The sequence below is a fragment of the Diabrotica virgifera genome, chromosome 6 (assembly GCF_917563875.1).
Source record: "Diabrotica virgifera virgifera chromosome 6, PGI_DIABVI_V3a".
In the NCBI taxonomy this organism is placed as follows: domain Eukaryota; kingdom Metazoa; phylum Arthropoda; class Insecta; order Coleoptera; family Chrysomelidae; genus Diabrotica; species Diabrotica virgifera.
This window is the reverse complement of record NC_065448.1, coordinates 158,634,720-158,662,629: the sequence shown is the minus strand read 5'-3', so window position 1 is coordinate 158,662,629 and position 27,910 is coordinate 158,634,720. Positions and strand designations below refer to the sequence as shown.

Sequence of the window (27,910 nt, the reverse complement as noted above, 5' to 3'; positions counted from 1 at the left end):
ATGTGGGGAAATTGAGATATTTCAAGCAAAACACGACAGCTTTAACGTACACAAGAAAGTCAAAGAACTCATTGGCATTAATACCCTTTCAGACTAAGACACTGGTGTCCGGCACCGGTGCCACTTTTGAGTGTCTGGTTGATTTTAGTGGCTCATGCTTTGCTACAATTGAACAACGGTGGCGGACACCGCTGTTGTCAGACACCAGTGTCTTGGTCTAAAAGAGTACTTAGTAGACAAAAAAAGTTTGATGTATTATACCATAGCAATGAAAAAATAGTCACAGAAACAGATCAGAAGCTATAGGTCTGGATCCCGCGTATGAAAAAAAAGTTGATTAATAGCAAGCTGAAAATTTGTTAATAGCTTAAGGGTGTCTAGTCGGACAAACTTTGATATATGGGAACACTGGAACAGGGGAAGTTTAAATTGTGGAACAAGTTAAAAATTTGGAACGGTCAGACCACGAAAACGGCACATGTATTTTGTCCGACAGAACAGACTTAAACTCTTCGAACAGAGATTAAACTCTCATGCAAAAATCAGACTGCCATTTATCACCAAATGGGCGTTTTAATGAGTGGAACATGTAGAATATGTCAAATGACAGGAATTATGACAGGTGATAAATAGCAGTCTGATTTTTGCATGAGAGTTTAATCTTTGTTCGGAGAGTTTAAGTCTGTTCTGTCGGACAAAATAAATGTGCCGTTTGCGTGGTGTGGCCGTTCCAAATTTTTAACCTCTTCCACAATTAAAACTGCTCCTGTTCCAGTGTTCCCATATATCAAAGTTTATCCGACTTGGCACCCTTAAGCAATTTACAAATTTTCAGCTTGCTATTAATCAACTTTTTTTTCATACGCGGGATCCAGACCTACTAGAAATATGGAAGAAATACATTACGCAACTCTTCGAAGCAGAGAAGACAAATTAACCTTGAAAACCTCAAAGGAGAATTGAGCCCAGACATAATGAAAGGTGAAGTTATATATATGCACTAAACATGCTAAAGAACAGAAAAGCTGCAGGTCCAGATCAACTGCTAGCGGAAATTCTTAAACTAATATAGGACAAGATTCATGTTTTGGTAGAGTTAATCGACATCATATATACAACTGCATATTCCATAAAGCATACCACCAGTTTGTACCTAAGGCTTGGAGACCGTAGCCCCTACCAGAAAAGCTGCTAAAAAACTACAAGCAACGTAGAGGGCAAAGAAGATAGAGATATCGGGGAAGAAATTACAAAAATGAAATGGTGCTGGGCTGGTCGCCTAGCCAGACATGTTGATAACTTAAGAACACGGAGAATCCTAGAATAGATACCAAGGGGTACCACAAGAACCAAGAAAAGACCTTAAAAGATATGGGTAGATGATATAAGAGCAGTGGCGGGAAAACAGTGGATTAGATTGGCACACGATAGAGAAAAACAGAAGTAATTGGGAGATATATACATTCAGCAGTAGATGGAAAATTGTTGAACAAGAGAGAGATACAAAAATAATTTTTTGAGAGGTATTTTACGATGCGGTATGTATCAACAATAAATATATACTTACTTTATCCAAGTAAAATCTAGAGACCTTGGAGGCAAAGGAGGCGGTGTAAAAAACGACTTCCTTAGTTCTACAATGACATCTGCGGGGTTTTCGTAGACGTGGCTAGTATGTTTTGAATGTGATGTAGTTTTACGCTCATAATCGTCTGGTATCTCTTCGTATATTCCTGATGCCAAGGAAATCCCAGATTCGTTTCTTGGAATATTACTTTTTCTGAAAGACAAGTCTTAATTAAATTCACAAATATTATGTCACAGTTACAAAATGATTTTCTCTTAAACTTGCATAAGGAGATACGAAACTTCCGTTTTGAATAATATAAACCACAAAAAATTTTTAGTGTTGTAATGGCGGAACCGGCTTCTACTGCTGGTGTTTACTGATGGGTCGAGTTCTAGAGACGCCATAAATATAGAATTTTTATTGTAAGATTTAGCCGAGTTTATAAATTGATATTGTAAAGTCAATAGTAAAAGAAGAAAAACTCGTATTGTTTATCTCGTATTGTAAATCATGAATAAATGTGTATTATATAAATTAATTGTTTTAGTGTTTAAATTGTGTTAATGTAAATAAATTAAATTAGCGTTAGCATTAATAAATTAAAATAGGTGTCAATAAATTAAAAATTAAACTAAATAAAATTACTAATGTCAAAATTATTAATCAATTTGAACTTAATCATGTTACAATATATTATTAGTTTTATATTAAATAAATGTTTGAATGAACATCATCTATACTTACGGAGTTGTCCCTACAAGGTCCAAAGAGGAATCTTCTGTTTCGCTACCACCAGGTGTTTTTGTTACCTCATCCATTCCCATGCTAACATAATTTGAAGCATCCTAGAGAATTAATATTATTTGTTAAACATTTTTTATCATGTACATACATTAATACATTAGTCTTAAAAACAAGTAATAGAAAGTTACCCCCAACAAGGACCACCAGTGAAATGCACTGGCCTTTCGTGGCAGGGTCTTCCGCAATTTATGTTTTTGAGTCGATAACCGGACAATACTATCGAATTTCGAGTACCGCGTCGGTACTAGCATTAGGTCTGGATCCCGGGTATGAAAAAAAAGTTGATTAATAGCAAGCTGAAAATTTGTTAATAGCTTAAGGGTGTCTAGTCGGACAAACTTTCATGTATGGGAACACTGGAATAGGGGAAGTTTTAATTGTGGAACAGGTTAAAAATTTGGAACGGTCAGACCACGAAAACGTCACATGTATTTTATCCGACAGAACTTCCAATTGATTTGTTACCCTTTCATTAAACTCTCATGCAAATATCAGGCTGCTATTTATCACCAAATGGGAATTATAATGAGTGGAACATGTAAAATATGTCAAATGACAGGAATTATGACAGGTGATAAATAGCAGTCTGATTTTTGCATGAGAGTTTAATGAAAGGATAACAAATCAATTGGAAGTTCTGTCGGACAAAATACATGTGACGTTTTCGTGGTCTGACTGTTCCAAATTTTTAACCTGTTCCACAATTAAACCTTCCCCTGTTCCAGTGTTCCCATATATCAAAGTTTGTCCGATTAGACACCCTTAAGCTATTAACAAATTTTCAGCTTGCTATTAATCAACTTTTTTTTCATACGCGGGATCCAGACCTACATCGGCATCCCATTTGATCGGAAAACATTTTATCCCCTGCATTTTCGAATTGCTTTCAAAAAAATGTATATTTTTCTGCAAAAAATGTCATAAAAACTGTGAACGTGTATGACGAATCAGATATTTCCCTAACATTATAGTCTAAGAGCTGGGAGCGGATTTTGTGCGTGATAAGTAATATGGAAAAACTATACGGGGATATGTTGAATTAGTTGTGTACATGACTTTCACCAACGGCCGGAAACCAGAGTTGGGGCCGAGGATAGTTATAAGGGGTCAAAGTCGCGGAATTTATTATTTTTTTTATGACACTCATGATCGAGATAGTGCACCAAAATTTGGGAATAAGTAGGTCATGACGTACCTAAGTAAAATCTCTAGGGGCTCAACGCTGCGTGGCCGAAAAAGGGGTGGGGGCAGGGGTGAATATAAAAAATATAAGGGGTTTTTTGCGACGTTCGTGATTGAGATAGTGCACCAAAATTTGGGTATAAGTAGACCATGACATAAATAATTAAAATCCCCAGAGCCCGAAACCAGAATGGGGAAGGAAGGTAGGGGGTCAAAGGTAAGGGGTCAAAGTTCCGTTTTTTATTATTTTTTTTTGTGAGGCTCATGATCGAGATAGCGCGCCAAAATTTGGGAATAAGTAGGTCATGACGTAACTAAGTAAAATCTCCAGGAGTGGAACGCTGCGTGGCCGACAAAGGGGTGGGGCAGGGGTAAATATAAAAAAATGTAAGGGGTTTTTTGCGACGTTCGTGATTGAGATAGTGCACCAAAATTTGGGAATAAGTAGACCATGACATAACTAAGTCATATCCCCAGAGGCGGAAACCAGAGTGGCGGACGAGGGTAGTTATAAGGGGTAAAATCGCGGTTTTTATTATTTTTTTTGTGGCGTTCATGATGGAGATAGTGCACCAAAATTTGGGAGTAAGTAGGTTATGACGTAACTAAGTAAAATCTTCAGGGGCGGAACGCTGCTTGGGGTACAAAGGAGTGGTAGGCAGGGGTGAGTATAAAAATATATGGGGTTTTTTTTGCCGTTCGTGATCGAGATAGTGCACCAAAATTTGGCAATAAGTAGATCATGACATTACTAAGTAAAATCTTCAGGGGCGGAACGCTGCGTGGGGGACAAATGTTGTGGCGAGTCACAAAAAAATAATACACACTGCGACTTTGGCCCCTTAAAACTACCCTCATCCCCAACTCTGGTTTCCGGCTCTGGGGATTTTACTTAGCTAAGTTATGGTCTACTTATTCCCAAATTTTGGTGCACTATCTCAATCTAGCACGTCGCAAAAAACCCATTAGATTTTTTATATTCACACCTACCACCACCCCTTTGCCGGCCACGCAGCGTTCCACCCCTGGAGATTGTACTTAGTTACCTCATGACCTACTTATTCCCAAATTTTGGTGCAATATCTCGATCATGAGCGTCACAAAAAAAATAATAAAAACGGCGATTTTGACCCCTTATAACTACCCTCATGCCCAACTCTGGTTTCCGGCTCTGAGGATTTTACTTAGTTATGTCATGGTCTACTTATTCCCAAATTTTGGTGTACTCTCTCAATCACGAACGTCGCAAAAAAAACCCCTTATATTTTTTGTATTCACCCCTGCCCCACCCCTTTGTCGGCCACGCAGCGTGCTACCCCTGGAGATTTTACTTAGTTACGTCATGACCTACTTATTCCCAAATTTTGGTGCACTCTCTCGATCATGAGCGTCACAAAAAAAAAAATAATAAAAACGGCGACTTTGACCCCTTATAACTACCCTCGGCCCCAACTCTGGTTTCCGGCCGTTGGTGAAAGTCATGTACACAACTAATTCAACATATCCCCGTATAGTTTTTCCATATTACTTATCACGCACAAAATCCGCTTCTATCTCTCCGACTATTAGTATAACGGTGTCTACACAGAGTGTAGACAGAAACGCACTATACAAAGCCATGGTATAATTCAATATCCCAATACAATTAGTGAAATTGGTGAAAGCAACTCTCTGAACAGTCGGGTGTAAGGTTAGAGTGCAGAACGGAGTATCAAGAATTTTCCAGACACAAATAAGACTTTGGCATGGAGTTAGCCTATCATGCCTTCTGTTCAACATTGCCCTAGAGCAGGGGTCACCAATTAGTTTCCCTGGGGGTACGTTTCGAAAACTTATTACACTTTCGGGGTCCGGATTTAATGCTACCTGTGTCTGGTTGTTCTGATTCGGTTTCTTTGCGGATTCTTGTTAAAAAATATACCCTATGAACAAATCGGACCTATCAGTCCATCATCAGTGAATTACTGATGATGGACTGATAGGTCCGAAAACGTTCTGAATTGGACACATTTTATTCAATCCATTGGGATTTTTAAATTTTAATAAATATACCAATTACATAGAAGTGGTTTTTACTTCATGTTAGAGTTTTTTAACTATATGGTATCAACGATGGTATACAGCCAACCTAGGGAACTTCCCTTTTTAGTTTAATTTTAAGAATTCTTCGATACAGCCACATCTCAAATGCTTCCAGTTTTCGGCAGATATCTTCGTTCAAAGTCCATGATTCAACACCATAAAAAAGAACAGAGAAGACATAGCATCTTAACATTCTTACTTTTATACCAAGAGAAAGGTTGTCGCTCTTGAAAAAGGTCCCATAAGATTGATCTAGCTTTTCCGATGCGCGCTCTTATCTCTTGGTCGTTGATCCATTCTTCATTTATTATGGTGCCGATGTAGTTGTAGTGCCTCACTCTTTCAACAGGGGTTTGGTTGATGTAGAGTTGACCTTCTGTTATCTTTTTCTTGCTTACGATCATGAGCTTTGTCTTCTTTACGTTTATATTGAGTCCATATTGTTGACTGTAATACGTGATTTTGTTCATGAGGACTTGTAGGTCTTCAAGGTTGTCCTCAAATACTAAATAAAATCTTCAGAAGAGAGTAAAATCTTCAGACATACTTATAAAGGTGTGGAGGAAAACAGATAATGGCGTGCGCGCTATAATTTTGACCATTACGGCCTTTATAGTGAATCTAGTATTGGTATGTCCATTAAATTAAAGGGACCGCGACTAGAATGAAGGAAATGGAACCGCCTAACACACATTTATAATCAAAGAGCGGATGGAATGAGGAGAAAAGACAGGCGAAGAGCACGATTTAAGGACCAGGTGGAAGACGACTGACAAATTAATGTTAAGAGTACGAAATTGAAAACCAAGGCGAAGGACAGGAAGGAATGAAAGCTGATTCAAGAGCAGGCCAAGACCCATCATGGGTTGAAGAACAATGATGATACTGAGTAGAACTGTGTGTAATATTTAATAAATTGAATACGTTAATATGTTTTGGCAAAGAAAGAATACATACAAAATATACAACACTTTTGGAAAACTAATATTTTGTTTTCACCAATTTTGAAAAAATGAGAAAACGTTGAATTATCCACGTCCGTCTGTCTGTCCGTAAACACAACTCCTCCGTCATTATACCAGGTAGAATGACAAATGAGGTGTCAAATGAAAGCTTATAATCCAAGGATGGTACTAAAGGTGAGAAATTTTACCTAGGCTGTCTGTCCGTCGGACCGCGAATACAACACTTCCGTCATTATACCAGGTAGAATGACAAATGAGGTGTCAAATGAAAGCTTATAATCCAAAGATGGTACTAAAGGTGAGAAATTTGACCTAGGCTGTCTGTTCGTCCGCCCGCGATATTATTAGACAGATTATTAATACAGATAGAATGACAAATGAGGTGTCGAATGAAAGCTTATAACCCAAGGATGGTATTAAAGATGAGAAATTTGACATCGGACTTCCGGATTTAGAGTTGCAACCGTAAGTACTGTTTTAAAGTCACCGAAATAGTATAAGCGATATATCATTTGACGTGCCTTAGCAAGATAAGAACAAACGTAAAATTTTGGTTTTTATATCATTTCCGGTTAAAAAGTTCTAACCAACATCGGAAGTTCTTATGGTATACACTGAAATTTTCCTAGAGAGGGTTCGTCATAAATATTTTTCGTTTAATTTTTGCACTTACCTTGCATTTTGCAACGTACTCCGAATCGTCAGAAACGATAGACGCTCTTATACCCGAATCCTCGCTACCAGTTTGGCTTCTTAAACATACGGGACTCTCGGCATGAAAGGAGTTGTTGAAGGCATTGACGAGATCACCCTCGCTCCGACTCAAACGATTTTTGGTTTTCGGAAAATGTCCCCTAGATACGAGGTGGTGTAGAAGGCTGGAGGCTTGCTTACAGTAGAGTAGAATTAGTCCCGGACCGGCAGGGAACTCGCTGGAAAAGAAAGTCATCAGTGATCTCAGAAAGTGAGAAATGTAAATTGAATAAATAGATGCACTTGTCAAGTAGAGTATTCCCACCAGTGGCGGCCGGTCAGGGTCGGCAGTGCCGACCCACACATTTATAGATATAAATTATTTTAATATTTGTATCTGTGAAGTAAAAAAATCTGTCAGATAATACAGACTAAATTTTATTCATGGTTTTTAAAAGGATTTGATCAATCCGAGCGTTAAGTGATCCCTGCGCATAACAGACTTCTCAAAACTGTATGATCCGAGCCATTCATCTGACTTTTCGGCTAGCCGACCCCAACTCATCCGTAGCTTGACGATTTACACGTAAAACTCAACGAAATAACAAGTCGATGAGCAAGCGAACATAGACATTCTCTCCGTAGGCATTAAGCGGCAGGTACGGCACATGTACATCTGCTGGTCGGTGTTTCATTTGGAAGCATCGGCAGAAATTGTCAAAAATAATCACGCCGTTTTACGTCGTTTAATTGATATTGTAATTTTTTTAAATTGTCAGGAATTATCATTTAGTGGACACGATGGATCGAAGCATTTGTTAAAAATCAAAGTAATTATAGAGAATTAATAAAATTGTTTTAGAAATATTTACTTTCTGATTCAAAGTGTATTCGTAATACAGAATGAACTAATATATTATATAATCAAATAGTTACATTTTGAATAACGTTATTGAATCTGAGATTTAGAAAACCATTTGCTTTTCGCTGGAAGTAGATGAAACTTCTGATTATCATGTCATTCACAATTATCAATTATTGTTGTTCGATACGCGTTACGTGGTTTTTATTATTTATATATTCTGCCTCTTTATGAGAGGTTTTTAGTTTTTAGAGACGCGAGTAAAAGCAATAAGGCAGAATATATTTTTGGTGTTTTAAAGAACAGATTAAAATTTTTTGATATAAAAAATAAATTGGTAGGGCAAACTGGGGCAATCTTATGACGGCGTTGCTGTGATATGTGGTGAATTGAATGGTCTCCAGGAAAAAGTTAAAACTATTGCATCACAAGCTTTATTTACTCACTATTATGCGCATGTAATGAATATAGTTTTGCATGAAACGTGTAAAAAATAGCTTAGCTAACCTAAACGGACTACTGCTTTAGAACAAATTTGTTTCGAAAAAAAAAAAAAAAGCAAACAGTTTGTCAGACGCGATGAAATTTTAAATCTCGGTTAGTTTTATCTAAACAGATTATCTCTGGTAGTTTTAGTATCTGTAGCAGATTTTCATAAACAGCTTTTGGAAGTTTTTGATTTTATTATCGAAAGCGACGATTTTGAAAGTGGCGATACCTCGATCCGTGAAGCAATCGGTTTGAGAACTTTATTAAATAATTACTCTCTTAATATTCTTTTAAATATTTTTAAGACAGAGTTTGCCCAAGATATTCATTGTTGTTCAAAATCAGTCAACTGACATTATTTATTCCAAAAATAGAATAAGAAAGCTGGTGCAAAATCTCAGAGATTTTCGTAATGATAGTAGTTTCCAATATATACGCAGTGACGTTTTGGATTCGCTTGATATTTCCGAACCATCCCAAAAAAGACAACGACATGATACATATCTCGAAAAACGAGTAAGTATATCTTGAAATTTTGGATACCTACTATTATATGCAAATAGATACTCGTTTTTCGAATTTTGAAGATTGGCAAATTTTTGACCTCTTTGACGATTCAAAATTTAAAAGTTACCTTCGCCAAAGAATTTCCAATATATTTATAACTACAAGTTAGGTAGGTACTTAAAAATTATGCCGATCCAAATATTTTCAGAAAGTGGGATAAGTTACAAAATATGTATGTATAATTCTATGTAGCAAGTATGTACTGCAATTCATTACAACACACTGTTCATCAATTTTCTTATTACCACCAATTTCTGCCTCAAATAAACGGGATTTATCTTGTCTCAAAAGAATCAACACGTATTGTCGAAACACCATGAAACAAGAGAGAATGTCAAGTACATCAAATAAAAAAAAAACAAAAAACAACAAAATCTCCTATGATGATTTAAGCCTTTTAGTTTGATGGTATACCTATATGAGGAGACAAAAAAACCTTGCCGACCCTGTCTCTAAGGCCACGAGCCGCCACTGATTCCCACAAGTCTAGGAACCTTTTATTCAGTAGTAACATCTCATCCTGGCATCTGCATCTTAAATTCTCTCTTATTAATGTAATGTCATTATCGAGCATAATTTAATCTTAATAATATATAGGACGGTTATTGACCACTTTTACAAAACATGTTTATTTGAAGTCCGTATAGAAAAATACAATAAAAACATAATGCAATACAAAATACAAACATAATATGAAAAAATATTGCGAAAAAGTGATTTATTACAAATATTATGTTCGTTGAAAATTTAAAATAATGTGGAAGTAAAGAAGAAATATCCGAAAACAAAAAATTGCAAATATTAATCCGAAAACAAAAAATTGCAAATATTCATCAAGCCACTAACCGAATGAAAAGGATTTTTTACAATATACAGTGTGTTTGCGTAAGTTAGAACCATATAGGCAAAGCAATAAAGCACAAAAATCGGCCTTACCTCCGAAAAAAAAAACGACAAGACGGATCTTAATAATTATTTTTGCATTCGATTCGTCAATGCGCCAGGAAACTTTGTGACCCCTAGCCATGAAATAATAATTGAAAAACTGCATACAAAAAATACATTCTTAAAGTGCATCTCAAACAGACAATAAAAAAATTCAACTCGTCAATTATCGGCGGAAATGAGTTCAATTTTGTTATTCGGGTGTTTTTGGGGTCGCTGAAAACGAATATGATGTAAGTGATCTCCGGAGTACCTGGTGCCTAGGGTACCTACTGTTTACCTCGTCTTGTGGAGTTTTCGGCAAATTCATTAAAAAATTAGTCAAAATAATCACTCGGGGGGTTTCTGGGGTCACTAACGACGAATATATCGGAAGTGACCTCCGGAGTATCTAATGCCCGGGTCCTACTGTTTACCTCTTCTTCTGGAGTTTTCGCCAAATTCATTAAAAAATTAGTCAAAAATCAGTACTCGGAGGTTTTGGGTCGCTGACGATGAATATGACATTGGAAGTGATCTACGGAGTACCTGGCACCCAGGGTACCTTCTGTTTACCTAGTTTTATGGAGTTTTCGGCAAATTTATTAAAAAATTAGTCAAAATTCATTATTCGGTGGGTTTTTGGGGTCTCTGACGACGAATATGACATCTGAAGTGACCTCCGGAGTACCTGGTGCCCAGGGTACCTACTGTTTATCTCGTCTTCTGGAGTCTTTAGCATATTCAATAAAATATTAGTCAAAAATCATTAGTCACGAGATAAACAGTAGGTACCCCGGGCACCAGGTACTCCGCATATCACTTCCGATGTCATATTCGTCGTCAGCGACCCCAAAAACCCCCTGATGATTTTTGACTAATTTTTTAATGAATTTGCCGAAGACTCCAGAAGACGAGGTAAACAGTAGGTACCCTGGGCACCAGGTATTCCGGAGATCTCTTCCGATGTCATATTCGTCGTTAGCGACCCCAAAAACCCACCGAGTAATGATTTTTGACTAATTTTTTAATAAATTTTTTGCCGAAAACTCCACAAGACGAGGTAAACAGTAGGTACCCTGGGCACCAGGTACTCCGGAGATCTTCCGGAGATCAGCGACCCCAAAAACCCCTCGAGTAACAAAATTGAACTCATGTCCGCCGATAATTGACGAGTTCTTATTTTTTTTACTGTCTGTTTGAGATGCACTTTAAGAATGAATTTTTTGTATGCAGTTTTTCAATATTATCTCATGGCTATACTAGGGGTCACAAAGTTTCCTGGCGCATTGACGAATCGAATGCAAAAAGAATTATCAAGATCCGTCTGGTCGTTTTTTTTTTCGGAGGTGCAGTGCTTTATTGCTTCGATTAATATTGGAATCTTTTTTATTATTAATTTTTCGAAGAAAAGTTACTTCTTCATAAAAAGCTCTGCATGGTCTAAAACCTAAGATGCAGCCATCAGATATAAAATTTTATCAATCATATACGAGGTATATCAAAAAGTATGAATTTCATTCAAGAGTAAAGTACATTTACAGTTGCACTGTGTTTATTATCCTCATCATGTTTGAATATCTGGGACCTGTCTCTGTTTTTAAGAGCAGCCAAAGTCCGAAAATTGAATTTTTTAAGTTTTTTGGGCTATGATTGAAAATTATTCTCTGAAATCTTCTCTTTCCAACGATATATAACAACACATTATAGTAGAAAATATCCATGGTTACAAAATTATTTTGTGAACGTCTGCACTCAACTTACCGTGTACCGGTAGCTTTGTAGCCTATTAGAGTGTTTTATGTTTTTGCGATTTTCCAAATATGTACTAGGTTTTTAACTCCTGATGTCAACAAGTAAAATAAACAATACAATCTAAACTTTTTGGGTTTTTTTGTAAGAGTATTTTAAAAAAAATTAAAATAAATGTTTCTTTCACTCTAACTTTACAGAAATCTACGCGGAACTAAACAGTGCATCTAGTTTCAAAATAAAAAAAGAATTAGGTCTCTACGTGCTTTGGTTACAGTTACAGAGCTATGTAGACAAGGCGGAAACGGCGGGTTCGTTGGGAAAAATATTCCCATGAGATATTTTTGCATAATCACATTCGTGAGACATCCCAGAATAAGGTTCAAGAAGTCGCCCACGTGAAAAGTGGGCCAATTTTTTTTAATCAAATTGCAAAAAATCAATATTTTTGGCCTGGACTATTTTTTTTAGGTTTTTTGGACCATTCTGGACAAAAGCTTTCTTATAATTTTTCTCTAACGTTGATCTTTTTCGAGTTATAAGCAATTTAAAATTTGAAAAACGCGAAAATGGCCATTTTTAAGACTTAATAACTCGGTTAAAAATTATTATTATGAAAGTCAGAAAGTGACTAAATCAAAGTTTAAAGTCGCCGCTACATGATCCTGAAGAAATCTGTGTCATTAATTTACTACTAACCTGTTATTTTTAATTAATAACAATGAGCTGTTAGATCGTATTGACTCCGCTGTAAATGTGAGTGCGAGTAAGATGCACAATTGGACTGCTGGAATGGCTTCTCTCTCGCACTCAGAATTTACAGCGGCCGCACACGTGCATGGTGCTTATTATTATTACTTAAAAATAACAGCTTAGTAATAAAATAATGACAAAAATTTCTTCAGGATCTTGTAGGGGGGGCTTTAAACTTTAATTCAGTCATATACTGACTTTCATAATAATAAATTTTAACCGAGTTATTAAGCCTTGAAAATCGCCATTTTTCGTTTTTTTCAATTTTAAATTGCTTATAAGTCGAAAACGATCAACTTTAGAGAAAAATTATAAGATACCTTTTTTGTCCAGAATGGTCCAAAAAATTAAAGAAAAAATTGTTCGGGCAAAAAATATTAATTCTTGCAATTTGATTAAAAAAAAATTGTTAAAAAAAAATTGCCCCACTTTTCACGTGGGCGACTTCTTGAACCTTATTCTGGGATATCTCACGAATGTGATTATGCAAAAAAATCTCATGGGAATATTTTTCCCTTCGAACCCGCCGATTTCGCCTTGTCTAATGTGACATAATGTTAACATTGTCGTTAAATGGAACTTCGGGTGCCCTTAATGCAGTGGCGTGCTGGAACTTTTCAAGCGGCCCAGTGATTTTATAGAAAAGCGGCCTCCCATCCTCACTTTACCTTCTATTATCAAGATATTTTATTCGTTATTTATAAAATCAAAAAGACAAAAATATAAATTATTTTTAAATCAAACATAAAACTTTGAACTCAATGAAATTTTTTTAAACTTGCTATATTTTTTATTTAAGAATAAGCCATCTTACAAATAATAAATGACATTTGTGACAATATTGTATGCAGTAAGGTAGAAACCATAATTTCCTTAATAAATTTACAGTAATCGCTACGCTAGTATATACACGGATACTTAATTTCTAGGCGTGGGTTAATCCGGCCCGTTCTCACCTGTGACTTTTATGTCTGTCATGTCATGTGGCTATCAGGAAACTATTCAAAATAATTGTTTTTCCATACAAAAAAGAATGTGTGTACTTTGTACGCACGTAAGAAATTATACTTCTATTACCTATACGATTTCAACGAAATAAAATACTTTAAACAGATTATTTTTATTTTATTTAAATATTAAATTAATTTTTATAATAACCACTTTCCAAAAATCCAAAAATTAAAAAAAGACAGCAATTGTCCGCATTGGAACCCGGTACCTCTTGATCTGTAGTCGAATGCTCTACCAATGACCCACGACCTCACTGTTTATACGGTTTCTCGGACATTATGACAAATCACGGTAACAATTAGACGAAGGGAAGTATTAAATATAAAAATGTATTAATAATACGTATTATCTTAATACTCCCGAGGAAGACAAATCCAAAGACACAAAAATTATAATAAATATATTTACTAAAAACACTAATATTTTCTTTCCACACCTTTTCTGAACTGATGCATACATAACTTAAAAGATTTAACAACGAACTCCATACTGTCTGTGTGCGCATGCGTGCAGAATAATAAAAATTCACTCCCAATCGCGTCTAAAGAAGTATAACTTCAAAAATATATTAATTAATACCATTGTTGCTCTGCTTTAAAAAAAATATTCAAACACCAAAAATATTACAATACTTTATAACGTTTACAACTTTAATACAATGACAACTATTTATAAACGTCAAATACATCTGTTCTATAATCTGTCGCCTTTATATGTAAACAGCAAGCTATACAATCTTTACACTTTATAAGTACCACACGGAGGGAAGTTTTCTATCAACAAAGTTGTCATTTGTTACTTTATGTTCATTATTACTTAGATTTTAGATTAATAATATCATCCTTCATATTTTCTGTAGACTGAATATATTCATCATTAACTACATCTTCTGTAATTTCAGTATTTTGCAAAATCCTATTTTTTAATATAATCCATTTATCAGAAAATCCACGAGTTCTTCTCTAATTGCAGTTGCAGATAATATGATAGGATAAATTTTTTTTAATTTTTCAGTAAAAAATGATCTAAATACCGTTAAAGGTATACAATTTTTTATTGAATCAAAATTTCTAGGATGTAGAGTGCTTATATAATCATAAAACGATTTGTCTTGATCAAATCGTTTTTCGATACTTCCAATAATTCGGTCAAAAATGTGCGTTTCTCCATTTTTTTATTCTGCAGAGTACATGTCATATGAGATGTTTGAAGGAAGTTGGAAATCCATAAATATACTTGTATGTATGAAAATAACTATTATCTGTAGCAAGAATTTATGTATATATGTAGAGTCTTATTCGTTTACTTAAACTGTATTTTACAATTTAAAAAAAATTAAGTTAAATGTTTTTGAAATTAAAAAAATATTTTTTTTGTTACATCTAAATTTTTTCGGAAAAAAACCTATTTGACCGGCCTCAAGCGGCCGCGGCCTCTCGGTGATTGCACCGATTCATTTATATGGCCAGCACGCCACTGCCTTAATGTATGATTCATGCTTATTTATCCTAATACTTTATCCTAATACTATTGAAGTTTGTCCCAGATAAAAATTGTGGATCTCTGAAGTAATTATTTGTAAATTGCAATGTTAATACAGCATACAGAACGTCCAAAAGAAGTTAGTATGTGGGCTGGTATCTCGGAAATTACTGAGCCTTTACACTTATTGAAGAAAAGTTGACAAGGCGTCGTAAGAAACTCTTCTTACGACCTGGATCTGAATTGAAACTACTTGGTCATCATCATCCAACCAATTTACGTCCACTGCTGAACATAGGTCTCCCCCAATTGTTTCCACACTTCACGGTTTTGTGCTGATTTTTGCCAGTTTTTACTAATCCGCCTGATATCATCTGTCCATCGTGTAGGCGGCCTTTCTCTACTTCGTTTATCTTCTCTTGGTCTCCACTCCATCAGCCTTCGTGCCCATCTTGAATCTTTCAGCCTGGCGACGTGTCCTGCCCAGTTCCATTTGAGCCTGGTGATACGTTCTACAACATCTGCGATACCGGTTGTTTGTCTGAGATCTTCATTTCTTATTTTATCCCGTAGAGTTACGCCCAGCATGGATCTTTCCATGCGCCTTTGAGCAACCCGCATTTTCGACGCTGTTGCCTTGGTTAGAGTCAGTGTCTCTGCTCCATATGTCATTACCGGTAGCACACATTGGTCAAACACTTGTCTTTTTAAAGCGATCGGTATACTGCTCCTAAATATGTCTCTCAGAGCTCCGTAGGCTGCCCAAGCAAGAGTTAATCTTCTTTTTATTTCGCATGTTTGGTTATCTCTGCCAATTCTAATTTCATGACCCAAGTAAATGTACTTTTCCACTAGTTCTTGTTCGCGTATAATCAGCTGTCCGCTAGGAATCAGATTAGTCATAAATTTAGTTTTAGAAAAGTTCATTTTCAGGCCTATTTTCCAGCAGATAGCGTCTAACTCATTTAGCATTTTCTTTACTTCTCCTAGGTCATCAGTTATAAGGACTATGTCATCTGCAAAACTGTCAAACTACTTGGTAATAGAGCGCATATCATCCCTTTCCAAGCATTTTAAAAATAAGTATTCTTACCTGCTGGTATGCATAACAATCACCCTCCGGTCGTCTTCGGGCTGTAGAGGAGCCTGAAGATGGAACTGATGAAACTGAAACCATTTCCATGTAATTTTGGCCTCTCCTGTGCAAGGATCGTTTATACTTAACTCCTGCTGATTGATGCTCAAAACACCAAAGGTTCCTAATAGGCCAGCTGCTCGTGAATGATGGTTGTCGACCAAGGAGACACGGAAGTTTGAGTTGTCAACTGAAAGAAGATTTATTATCAAGATTATTTTTCCGACAGGCGTGGATAATATAGTGCTGGAAGTATTTCTACATGTTTAAGATTTAAGCAATACTTGGCTATAAAAATGTTTATATCCACTGTTGTTTGTTTTTTAACCAAGAGGAGTGATTCAAATTTACCGCGCTGTAATGCTTGTTTGTAATTGGTCCAACCGCAGGCAAGTTTAATCCACTGTTATAAAATTTTGACACTAATGACATTTATCAAGTTTTGACACTTTTGGCATTTCATAGGTTAATTCAGTTATATCGGCGATTTTTTTGTGTTTTCTGTGTTATTTCTTTAATTTTTAGATTTTTAGTCTGATTTGACATAAAGAGCAGTTGTTTTTAGAACTCTTCAGCGACATACTTAATATTTATGGATTAACGTTGAGGGCCGACATGATCAACCAAAAAAGAAGATGTATTTGGTTATTTTTCTAGTGACTTTCTTGGGTGTGAATCTGTCTTTTTAGTTTACTCCTCCTGGTTAAAAAATAAACTATAATAAGCCTGCGCGGTTGATGTGGTTTTGTTTAAATAAAAAAATTGTTTCTACGTCTAAATAAAACCAATGGTATAGGAGCCAAAGCGGGGATTTACTCGAACGCGTCAGAAAACCACATGGGGAGAAACCTTATACCCCGTAAATGTAGCCCTACCATATATTGGAGCTTAATACAGAGGAGTTCGTTAAGGGGGGACCGAAAAAAAATCTATCCTTAGAAAAACTCAAAATCATCAGGTAAGTTAAATACATACATGCAGAACAGTGTATATTTAAAAAATCTGAGCAGGGCGTAAGAAAATGGGTGAGTCACAAAGTTTCACAAGAAAAAAGCGAATAGTTCGAGAAATAAATGTCAGATCGAAAAAATAAAACATAAGTGTTCAATATTTTTCAAAAGTCTATCGAATAGTACCAAACACGACCCCCTGAGGAGAGGGGTGGGGGGCAAATTTAAAATGGAACCCAGCGATATTTCGTGAAATGAACATCAGATCGAAAAACTGCAAAATACACTTAATCAATATTTTTGAAAAATCTATCGAATGACACCAAACACGACCCATCACGAAGGTAGGGTGGGGGGATACTTTAAAATGTTATTAAAAAATTGGCCAGTGAATTAAGAATTGGGGAGCAAACTGTTCGTGATATTTTAAAGAAGAAAAAAGACATTTCCGACTTCGTCTCATCAGCGGTGCAACCGATGTGTCCTCGGAAAACAATGAAAAAATCTTCATTAAAAGACTTAGATGAAGCCGTCTACCAATGGTTCATTCAAAAACGTGCTGAGGCAGTTCCTATTCCGGGGCCAATGGTAAGTGAAAAGGTTTCATGAAAACATGAAAATTGAGGAGCCATTCTCTGCTTCCCAAGGATGGCTACACAAATTCAAAAAAAGACACGGTATCAGGCAGTTGGCTATTCAAGGGGAGAGTCTTAGCGGTAACAATGTTTCAGCCACATTATTTATTGAAAATTTTAACTCTTTAGTCGAAAAATTTAATGAACTCCCGATCAAATTTATAATGCTGATGAATCAGGATTATTTTGGATAATGCTTCCTTCAAAAACTTTAGCTGCTCAATTCGAAAAATATGCTCCTGGTCACAAAACTAACAAAGAACGGCTTACAATTATGACATGTAATGCTTCAGGAGATCATAAATTAAAATTAACTGTTATTGGAAAAGCTGCAAAACCTCGATCATTCAAAGGAACTGAAATAAGATGTCTTCCTTGTGACTATTACAACCATCGAAAAGCTTGGATGAACCAAACAATCTTTTCGTCGTGGTTTAAAGATAAATTCGTACCTCTAGTGCGTCACCACTTGAAAAAGAACGGTCTACCTCTTAGAGCTGTTTTATTACTCGACAATGCTCCTTCTCACCCAGCTGAGTCGACTTTGACGACTGAAGATGAACAAATTTTTGTTCATTATCTTCCACCAAACGTCACATCCCTGATCCAACCGATGGATCAAGGGGTCAAGGGGTAATATCCAGTTTAGAGAAGATACAAAAAATATTCTCAAGGAGATTTTTCCTTGAAGAGAATAACAGCAAAGATTCAATAAAATAAATTTTTAAAAAGTGGACCATAAAAGACGCCATCTTTGCAGTCTGTGAAGCCTGGGCAAACTTACCCTCCAAAACATTGAAACTTTCATGGGGGAAAATATTAGAACAAGATGATGTTGTACAAGAAACCTCAGAAGAACTGGAAACAGAATCATTTCTTGAAATTTCCAAAGCTCTCCCGGATTTCATTCATGTTGATAGGGATGACATGAAAAACTGGCTGGAAAATGACAGAGACGAAGAGGGATTTGAACAACTGAGTGACATGAGAACGAAAATTCGCTATTCGTTACGGAAAGAAAAACAATAAAACACAACCAAGCATTGGAGGCAATAGAACTTCTACTAAATTATTTTGAACAGGAGAACGCTGATTATAACAGAATTCTCTTGCTACAGACTATGAGAACTGATATTAGAAAAGAAATTTTTAATAAACAAACTAAAATTACTTATTTTTTCTCCAAATGAAAATTCAATATGTAATACATAGGTATGTAAAACAGTATTGTACATTCATTATACATACATACATATGTATGTATGTGCATACATATGTACCTATATTTTATTTATTGTATGTATGTACATAGTTTTGTATACATACATACCATAATTTAATACACACATGTAAGTACATACATATGTATGTGAAAAAACATTTGTTTTTTAATAAAAGTGATTTTTCGGATACAGTTTTTTAATTATCCTTCTTATCTATCACATTAAGTCAATAAAATAATGTATGTATTTCCTTTATCCGGTGTTTTCGATTATCCGTGCACCCCCAAACCCGTCATTACCCCGGATAACGGAGGTTTTACTGTATGTAAATTTTAAGAATATTAAATACCTGCATGAATATGTATTTTATTTCAATTTATGCATATAATATATATAAAACCTAAATTATTTAATTAATTAATTAATACACCTAAATTATTTAATTTTGAAGTTTAAACTCTTTAAAAAACCGCATCCACAGAAAAAGTACAGTGTACAACACATGAGAAAATGACATATTTCTCCCTAGCCTGATTTGCGGCACTCGCCTCGTGTTCTGTGCTCGTGGGAAATATGTCTTTTTTCTCACTTGTTGTACAATATACATAATAATCATAGATGACAATCTTAGTTCACATTCACTTACATTTAAATCAGCAAGTCATTCAAGAATGTGAAGTTAATGATATTTAAAATGGTTTAAATTTTTTCGATTTGACCGTTTTCCGCTTAAGAATGATTTCCCCTATAACAAATCAGTACATTGTTGTAGTTATTTGGATTTTTATATTAAAATGTAAACAGTAATTATCATTTCGTAATGTAAAAGTGATTTACATACCAATATAGATTTCATAATGAACTAATCTATTTTTAATAAGGTTGTTTATAAACGAATTATGAAACAATAAACACGTTTTGAGTAATTAGATAAATCAATAAACTAGATCTAGTTAGTAAAAATACCAATATGTATTTAGTTTTATGGATCTAAGAAAATGTTTTTCTTATTCCCGGCTGTTCAACAATTTAAATACTATTGGTGAACCAGTTTTACTGATTTTTGACAAAAACGCATTTCTCATTGATTTTTTCTAAGGGCTTCCCTTTAGCGGCTCGAAGCAGATCATGGACACATTATCTTGCCTTATCAGTTTCCTCCTAATGAGGTTAAGAAAGATTGATGCATATTCGGGGTTACCACCGAGCCTCCATTTTATACGCCCGGTTTGCTTGATGAATCCGACAAGCATCTTATGTTTGCTCCCCGTCACCACCTCTTTGAAGACTGTTTTGGTGAGAGCGAAACCATCGCGTTAGCAAAGGTTGAGCCCACAAAGTGTTCCTCTCCTAACAACTAGGATACATTGCTGATTGGCTGAGCGCACTCTAACAGATTACTGGACTCGTGGTCGAAATTATTTTTCACTCATTTCATCATTCCCCGTTAGAGGACAGTCTAACCACACTCCGCTGAAAATATTTTAATATCTGCAGTTCTTCGTTTCGTTATGGTTCAATTCAGTCTTCTCGTAAAGCCTCTTTGACAAGGAATAGATTCCGAAACATCAGGTGTCAGAGGATGGCAAGAGACTCGAATTGAATAAAAACGAAAACGATTATTTTCTTATTTATTTGACAGTTGCGGTGATGACACTTCATATTTGTTTTTATTCTTTACTATAAGTATTTATTTTATTATATTTACTGTTTTTATTATCTATTTTAACGTAAGATTATAACTTAATTCTTGTTTTCTATTTCTAAAGTTTTTATTTATTTACATTGAATATTAATTCGTTTTGTTGTATAATCCACTTCCGCCAAAATTATGTGATATATTTGATTTAAAATGAATTCAAGAATATTTTGTAATTGGGCAACAATGTCAACTTGATCTCTGACGTAGATAATGACGTGCAACGGTAAGTATATTGGACGGACTGTATACACCTATATTTTCCATTCTCATAGACGGAGATGCAAGGCAGAGAACATTAAGAGCTGGATAAGAAAACGAATAGTAGAATGGAACGACCACGTAAGCCGAATGACAACAAAGAGAGTAGTAAGGACGGCGAGAGACCGTTCCCCAATAGGAAGACGATCACTGGGAAGACCACGAAAACAATGTAACAACAACTTACTGGAGGCATATTGAAAAAATAGACAGTCATGTCTATACAAAAAGAAGAAGAAGAGAACAAATGTCATGAAATTAACAGGCATATGAATGATATCGAAAACCGAAAAATCGGTGAAATTTTCCGTCACTGATTCCACCGGAACTCGAGAAATCGCCACTATATAATTTTATTATTATGGAAATCTATTTTATGAGCATGAATCTACGCAAGGCGTGTAACAAGAACTTCCTTTAAAAATACTTAAGAATAAAATACACGACCAGAAACCAACATAAGTCGCTCACTCATCATAAAACCTTAAAAATTTCGGACAGGTTGTATATTAGTGCACTCTACCTCAAATGTGGCATCTGAATATTATGTTTGTGCTTCACAGTGTTGCCATACTTTTTTTGTTTATTTCTTGTATAATTTCAATCAATGTTAAAAATATACCTATAAGAATAAAGAACTACTTTATTGGTGTTTCAAAACTTTTTAATTTCTTATAATCATTCATCTGTTTGATTCATCTATTTATCTACTTTTTTATAACAATTTAAATTATCTTTGATTTATAAACATTTATACAGTTTATCTTCATTTATCTTTTTTATTTATCAGTTGATCTACTTTGTTATAACAATTTTGATTTAAAATGCCTCTTTTGAGCTTTTCGTATTAAAAAACTTAATGTTTCAAAACTATTTTGTAACTTTATGTAATGTGATAGTATGAAAAAATTGAGGATATGGCAACGGTGTTACATGTCAAGCCATTGGGTGCACTAATATACAACCTGTCCAAAATTTCTATTTTAGGTAAATTTAATTCTAGTTCATAATTTGTAATTCACGGTTTTGATTTGTTTTCTTGGGTAAAATTAACCGTGCCCTGATACGTTGAAGTAAATAGTATACGAATATATGTATTTTGCATTATTTGTTTCTCAATGCTACAGTTAATGTTACAGAACTTGTGAAACCAATAATTTTACAATCCACAGAGAACGACAGTTCTCACCAGTGGCGCACAACACCCCTACAAGCGACACTATATATACACGAAATTTTCGATTTTCTAAACCTGACTGAATTGAAAATTGGGCCAAATCCCATCTTAAAGTTTAGGAAAAGACTCGTCCATCCATATGTTACCTCTCCATTTTGGTCCAAGGGTGTGGATTTTACGGCCCTTCCCATTTAAAGCCTGTTTTTCGTTCTCGTCCCCAAAACTCCCAAAAATTTCAAAAATTTAAGCCCGACCTTTGCGGCTTCTGATAGCACAGATCATTACCTTTCCAACGCATGTTTAATTTTGAAAATCGGTTATACCATTCAAAAGTTATCGAGCTCAGAAATATGACTCAATTTTTATTTAAAAAATGGAAAATGTTTGTGGATATGTATGTATGTATGTATGTATGTATGTGTGTGAAAAAGTTACACCGATCTGAATTTTTTTTTCTGTGTTTCAAGAAGGTGTGAGGGCCGATTCAGAACCGGTCTAATTTTTGACTTCTGACTACCCGTAAGCCAGCTAGAGGACTAGGTAGATACAAAATAGCATATTTTTTGGGCGTATATATCTTAGGTTCAAGGAAAGACAGGAAAACCGCAAATACACCAAATCAATAGGGTTGAGTTAAGCTTTCAAGTGGCGCCTAAGCGATCAAGCTGAGACATACACACTGCTCGCCATAGCCAAAAAACTGAAAAATTAAACTTTGAAAATTTTGGTTTTTCGACAATTACTCAAAATTTCAACCTACGAATTGCACCAATAACTGAGCGTTTGTAGAAGGACTCAGGACGCGTCTAACGGTGTATACCTCATATCTGGGAAAATTCGAATTTTTAAGTTATAGGCTTCATAAGTATAATCAAATCTATTTCTTACGGGAAAAACGGTTTTTCAAGCTCAATAATTCCTGTAATACGTTCAGTTATCATACTCGATCTTGGATGCTGGTCAGATACTACTTGTCAATACGTTTCAAATTCATGTTTAGTGATCAACATCAGGTAAACCGTTCAGAAGTTATAGAGCTCCAAAAGTATAATTAGTCCAGGAACTGAAATTTTTCACTTCGTAATTTTTACAGAATGGATAGATTTGCTTGAAAATTTGACAATAAGTAGTGGATAGTCCAAGGATCAAAATCTATATGATGCCGAAAGACGCTTTTACCATGGGGTTGTTGCCACCTCATCTCGAGGGTGGAAATTTTTTATTATATTTTGACCGCAAATGCTGGTAAAACTATTAATTATAAGCAAAAAATGTTCATTATACATTTTTTTGATAAAATTAATAGTTTTCGATTTATTGGTTATCGAAGCTGTTAGTTTTATATCGAAAAAATTACCAGAGAACGGCAGTTCTCGCCAGTGGCGCAGAAATAAGCCCCCCTACACGCGACACTATTATATACACGAAATTTTCAATTTTCTAAATCTGACTGAATTGAAAATTGTGCCAACTCCCATCTTCAAGTTCAGAAAAAGACTCACCCATTCATATGTCAACCATCCATTTTGGTCCAAGGGTGTCGATTTTACGGCCCTTCCTATTTAGATCTGTTTTTCGTTCTGGCCCCCAAAACTACCAAAAACTTCAAAAATTTAAGTCCGACCTTTGCGGCTTCTACCAGTACTGATCATTACCTTTCCAACGCATGTCTAATTTTGAAAATCGGTTATACCATTCAAAAGTTATAGAGCTTAGAAATGTGACTTAATTTTTATTTAAAAAAGGGAAAATGTTTGTGGATATATATGTATGTGTGTTTGAAAGTTAAACCGATTTGATATTTTTCCTCTGTGTTTGAAGAGGGGGTCAGGGCCGATTTAGAACCGGTGTAGTTTGTGACTTTTGACCACCCATAAGCCAGCTATAGGACTTGGTAGGTACAAAACGGCATATGTTTTGGGGGTATATATATTCGGATCAAGAAGAGCCAGGAGAACCGCAAATACATCAAATTAATAGTGTTGACTTAAGCTTTCAAATGGTGTATAAGCCGTCAGAATCAGACATACACCATACACACGGCTCAGTATAGCCGAAAAACTGAAAAACTAAACTTTGAAAATTTTAGTTTTTCGACAATTACTCAACATTTCAACCTACAAATTGCGCCAATAACTTAGCGTTTATAGAAGTACACCAGACGAATTTAACGGTGTATACCTCATATCCCGGAAAATTTGAATTTTTTAGGTTATAGGCTTCATAAGTATGATAAAATCTATTTCCTGTGGGAAAAACGGTTTCTCAAGCTCAATAATTCCTGTAGTAGCTTCAATTTTCATACTTGACCTTAGATCCATCAGATACTACTGGTCAATACGTTTCAAACTCATGTTTACTGATCAAAATCGGTTAAGCCGTTTAGAAGTTTTTAAGCTACAAAAGTATAATCCAATTTACGATTATTCCCGAAATGGTTTATGTAGTTGTAGTGGTTACGACGCTAAATTTGATCTGGCAACGGGCAATCCGACTTCATTTACCGGCCATCTCAATTTTTTTTCAATCTATTTCGAATAAAAAAAAATCTAGTGTACATTCGATGGACACTAGATCATTTGGGAGATAATGCAACAAAGGTGACCATTTATAAAGCTTGACGTGTAATAGAGGAACATTGCATTCAACTTCATACATTTAATTTATAAATAACTTTGAAAAACTCCTGATACAAGAATAAAAAACCGCTAAACGCCGTAAAAATGAGTGGCGCATAAAATATTCCAGCTACAAAAGATCTGATATGAATATTACGTGGCGCGAAAATGGATTCTCATTTGATGCAAAACAAAATTTTAGTTTTATTTTAAAAGATTTTTCCATAATATTTGCTAAATTTGAAGTAAACGCGCCACAAAAGAGTTTCAAAATTCAAACTGTATCAAAGTTACTCTTTTGTGGCGCGTTTACTTCAAATTTAGCAAATATTATGGAAAAATCTTTTAAAATAAAACTAGAATTTTGTTTTGCATCAAATGAAAATCCATTTTCGCGCCACGTAATATTCATATCAGATCTTTTGTAGCTGGAATATTTTATGCGCCACTCATTTTTACGGCGTTTAGCGGTTTTTTATTCTTGTTTTGTATTATAAACGCTAAAACCGATCATTACAAATAATATTTCGTACAAACTCCAGACTCACAAACAATATTTTAAATATAGCACGAAAACAACTACACAACAAGCAAAATACTAGGAATATGTGGGTCACACCACACCTACCTGCCATCATTTTGGGACCTCGTTAATATGACGAAAGAAGTTTACTACTTTTGAAAAACAAAATTTGTATTATGATACTAAAATATGTATGTTGTTTTTTTAGTAGATTGAATTATCTGTCTCATATTTTCTACAGTATTCCGATGATTCCGAGGGAAACCAAAACGACATCACATGACATATTGGTCATTTTTCGACAGTTTGTCGTAAGTATTTGCATTGTATAACTAGACCATTGTATAAATAAACAATGGTATTGGCTTTTCCAAAACTGGCATTCCTAGTACAGTAACACCTCGTTATAACGGACTAATTGGGGGAACGAGGTGTCCGTTAAAGCCGAAAGTCCGTTATATAAAAATAGGTTTAAAATAAAAAAACTTGATTTTGAAAATGCACACTTAGTGCAGTCACTGAAGGTGAATATGAGCTATTACCTCCGATTTCGTTGAACCTCCATCGATTTGCATGAAAATTGGTGAGTGGTTAGAGGATATCTCAAGGAACAAAGGTGACATGGGTTTATTAAAAATAACCCCACAATTCGATAAAGGGACAAATTATAAGCAAAATTTGTTATATAAATTTATTAAAATAAATCAAAACTTTTTGAGTTATTAAAGATCAAAGATTTTAATTTTTCGTGAGAAAAATGTATGTTTTTAACCGATTTTTCATAAATAACTCAAAAACTATAAGTTTTTGCAAAAAAGTTATCATTATCAAAATTGAGGCTAATAAAAAATCAAATAAACTCCTTACTAGAAAAACCTTTCAATGTTAACTAAAAGTGAGTTATAGGTAATTGAATGTATATTTCTTTCGTCGAGTACCCAAATCTAAGTATTCAAGCTTAAATACCGGGAAAATGGTGCATTTTATAACATAAACTTATTAATCCACGAGGAAAAATTTCCTGTAGTTGGCTGTATACCATTACAAAAACATAAAATCCTTTATAAAAGGTATATTTGTTAAAATCCCTATACAGGGCTACATCAAAGACAGAACTAGTTTTCGATCTTGCTTCCATACAGTCATGATGTGAACTTGTCAGATAGAGCTCATTGGTACCTCGGGAGAAAAACATTGGATATCTTAATCATCCATGTTATAATTCACATCTTTGTCATATGTTCCGATGACGGATCAATTGTAAAGGGTTTTTACCCTGTTATTTTTACTTTGGTGGCTTGCATGTAGATTCTAAGATTGCACTGATGATGATCGGTCAACCGATCGAAAACTAGTTCTGTCTTTGATGTAGCCCTGTATAGGGATTTTAACAAATATACCTTTTATAAAGGATTTTATGATAAACTTATTAAACATTTGTCAAAGTTCATAGAAATATCTATCAAATAAGCCCACGAACAAGTTGATAGAATTAAAATTTATGCACCAAAAATGTTTCAAAATGTACCTTTTAAAAATTTTTCCAAAAAATGTTATTGTTTTTTTGTAAATAACTCCGTTAATTTTTAAGATATAAGGTTCACCTAAAAACTAGTTAAAAGATGATTCCAAGAGCTATTAAAAAAATTAGTCTTTTAAACCTCTTACTGTTTTAAAAATAAAAGGTTAAATGGCCCCGGTTACATGGTTCTCGCAGCAAAATTGAAATATGAAACGTTTCTATCTCGGTTATATTTTACTCTACGGAAATAGTAAAATAGACAAAGTATTTGGAACAGAAAAAACTAAAATCTAGTTATATATGATTTTTTACGTATATTGAGTATTTTTGGAGTTATCTCAAAAGAAAATATAAAGTACGATAATTTTAAAAATTCTGATTTTTTTAAATTATATCTTTTTTTTTTCAAAAATATGCATTCTAAACAGGTCAAAATTGTTGAAATCATTAACCTAAAGAAATTATTGTGAGGATTACTACAAATTTTAATTTTTGTGGAAATGGCGTATGTTTTATTTTTCACTTTTCTTAAAAAAATCGAAAGGGTTCTCTTATTTTTATCATAACTTGCTTAATTTTGATGCTATTAACTTCTACTGGAGCTCATTTGATAGGTATTTTGAAGTGCTTTGACAAGTGCTTAACAAGTATATTATATAAAATGCATCGTTTTCCCGTTATGTAAGCTTAAATACTTCGATTTGAGTACTCGTCGAAAAAAATATACATTCAATTACTCATAACTCTTTGAGTGGGGAGTGTATTAAATTTTTTATTATCTTTAATTTTGGTAATAATAGTTTTTTTACAAAAGGTTATAGTTTTTGAGTAATACGTGAAGAACAGCTTTAAAACATGCATTTTTTTAAGAAAAAATAAAATCTTTGATATTTAATAACTCAAAAAGTATTGATTTATGTTAATAACTTTATATAACAAATTTTGCTTAGAAGTTGCCCCTCTATCGATTCCTGGTATTATTTTTAATAAAAAAATTTCACCCCCGAGAAGGGGTGGCATCCACCCCCAGG

At 34.6% G+C, this 27,910-nt stretch overlaps 1 protein-coding gene across 2 annotated transcripts in view; it reads right to left on the bottom strand.

Annotated features, from left to right (window-relative positions):
• The window catches only part of LOC114336048 (uncharacterized), a 75,747-nt gene that overhangs the window by 7,211 nt on the left and 40,626 nt on the right, over window positions 1-27,910 (bottom strand). For both annotated transcript variants that reach the window (XM_028286355.2, XM_028286356.2), the window contains exons 3-6: window positions 16,230-16,461; window positions 7,277-7,535; window positions 2,315-2,415; window positions 1,568-1,780 (exon numbers count right to left, since the gene is read on the bottom strand). In XM_028286355.2, coding sequence (XP_028142156.1) covers window positions 1,568-1,780; window positions 2,315-2,415; window positions 7,277-7,535; window positions 16,230-16,461 — 805 coding nt within the window. The remainder of the gene's footprint in view (window positions 1-1,567; window positions 1,781-2,314; window positions 2,416-7,276; window positions 7,536-16,229; window positions 16,462-27,910) is intronic.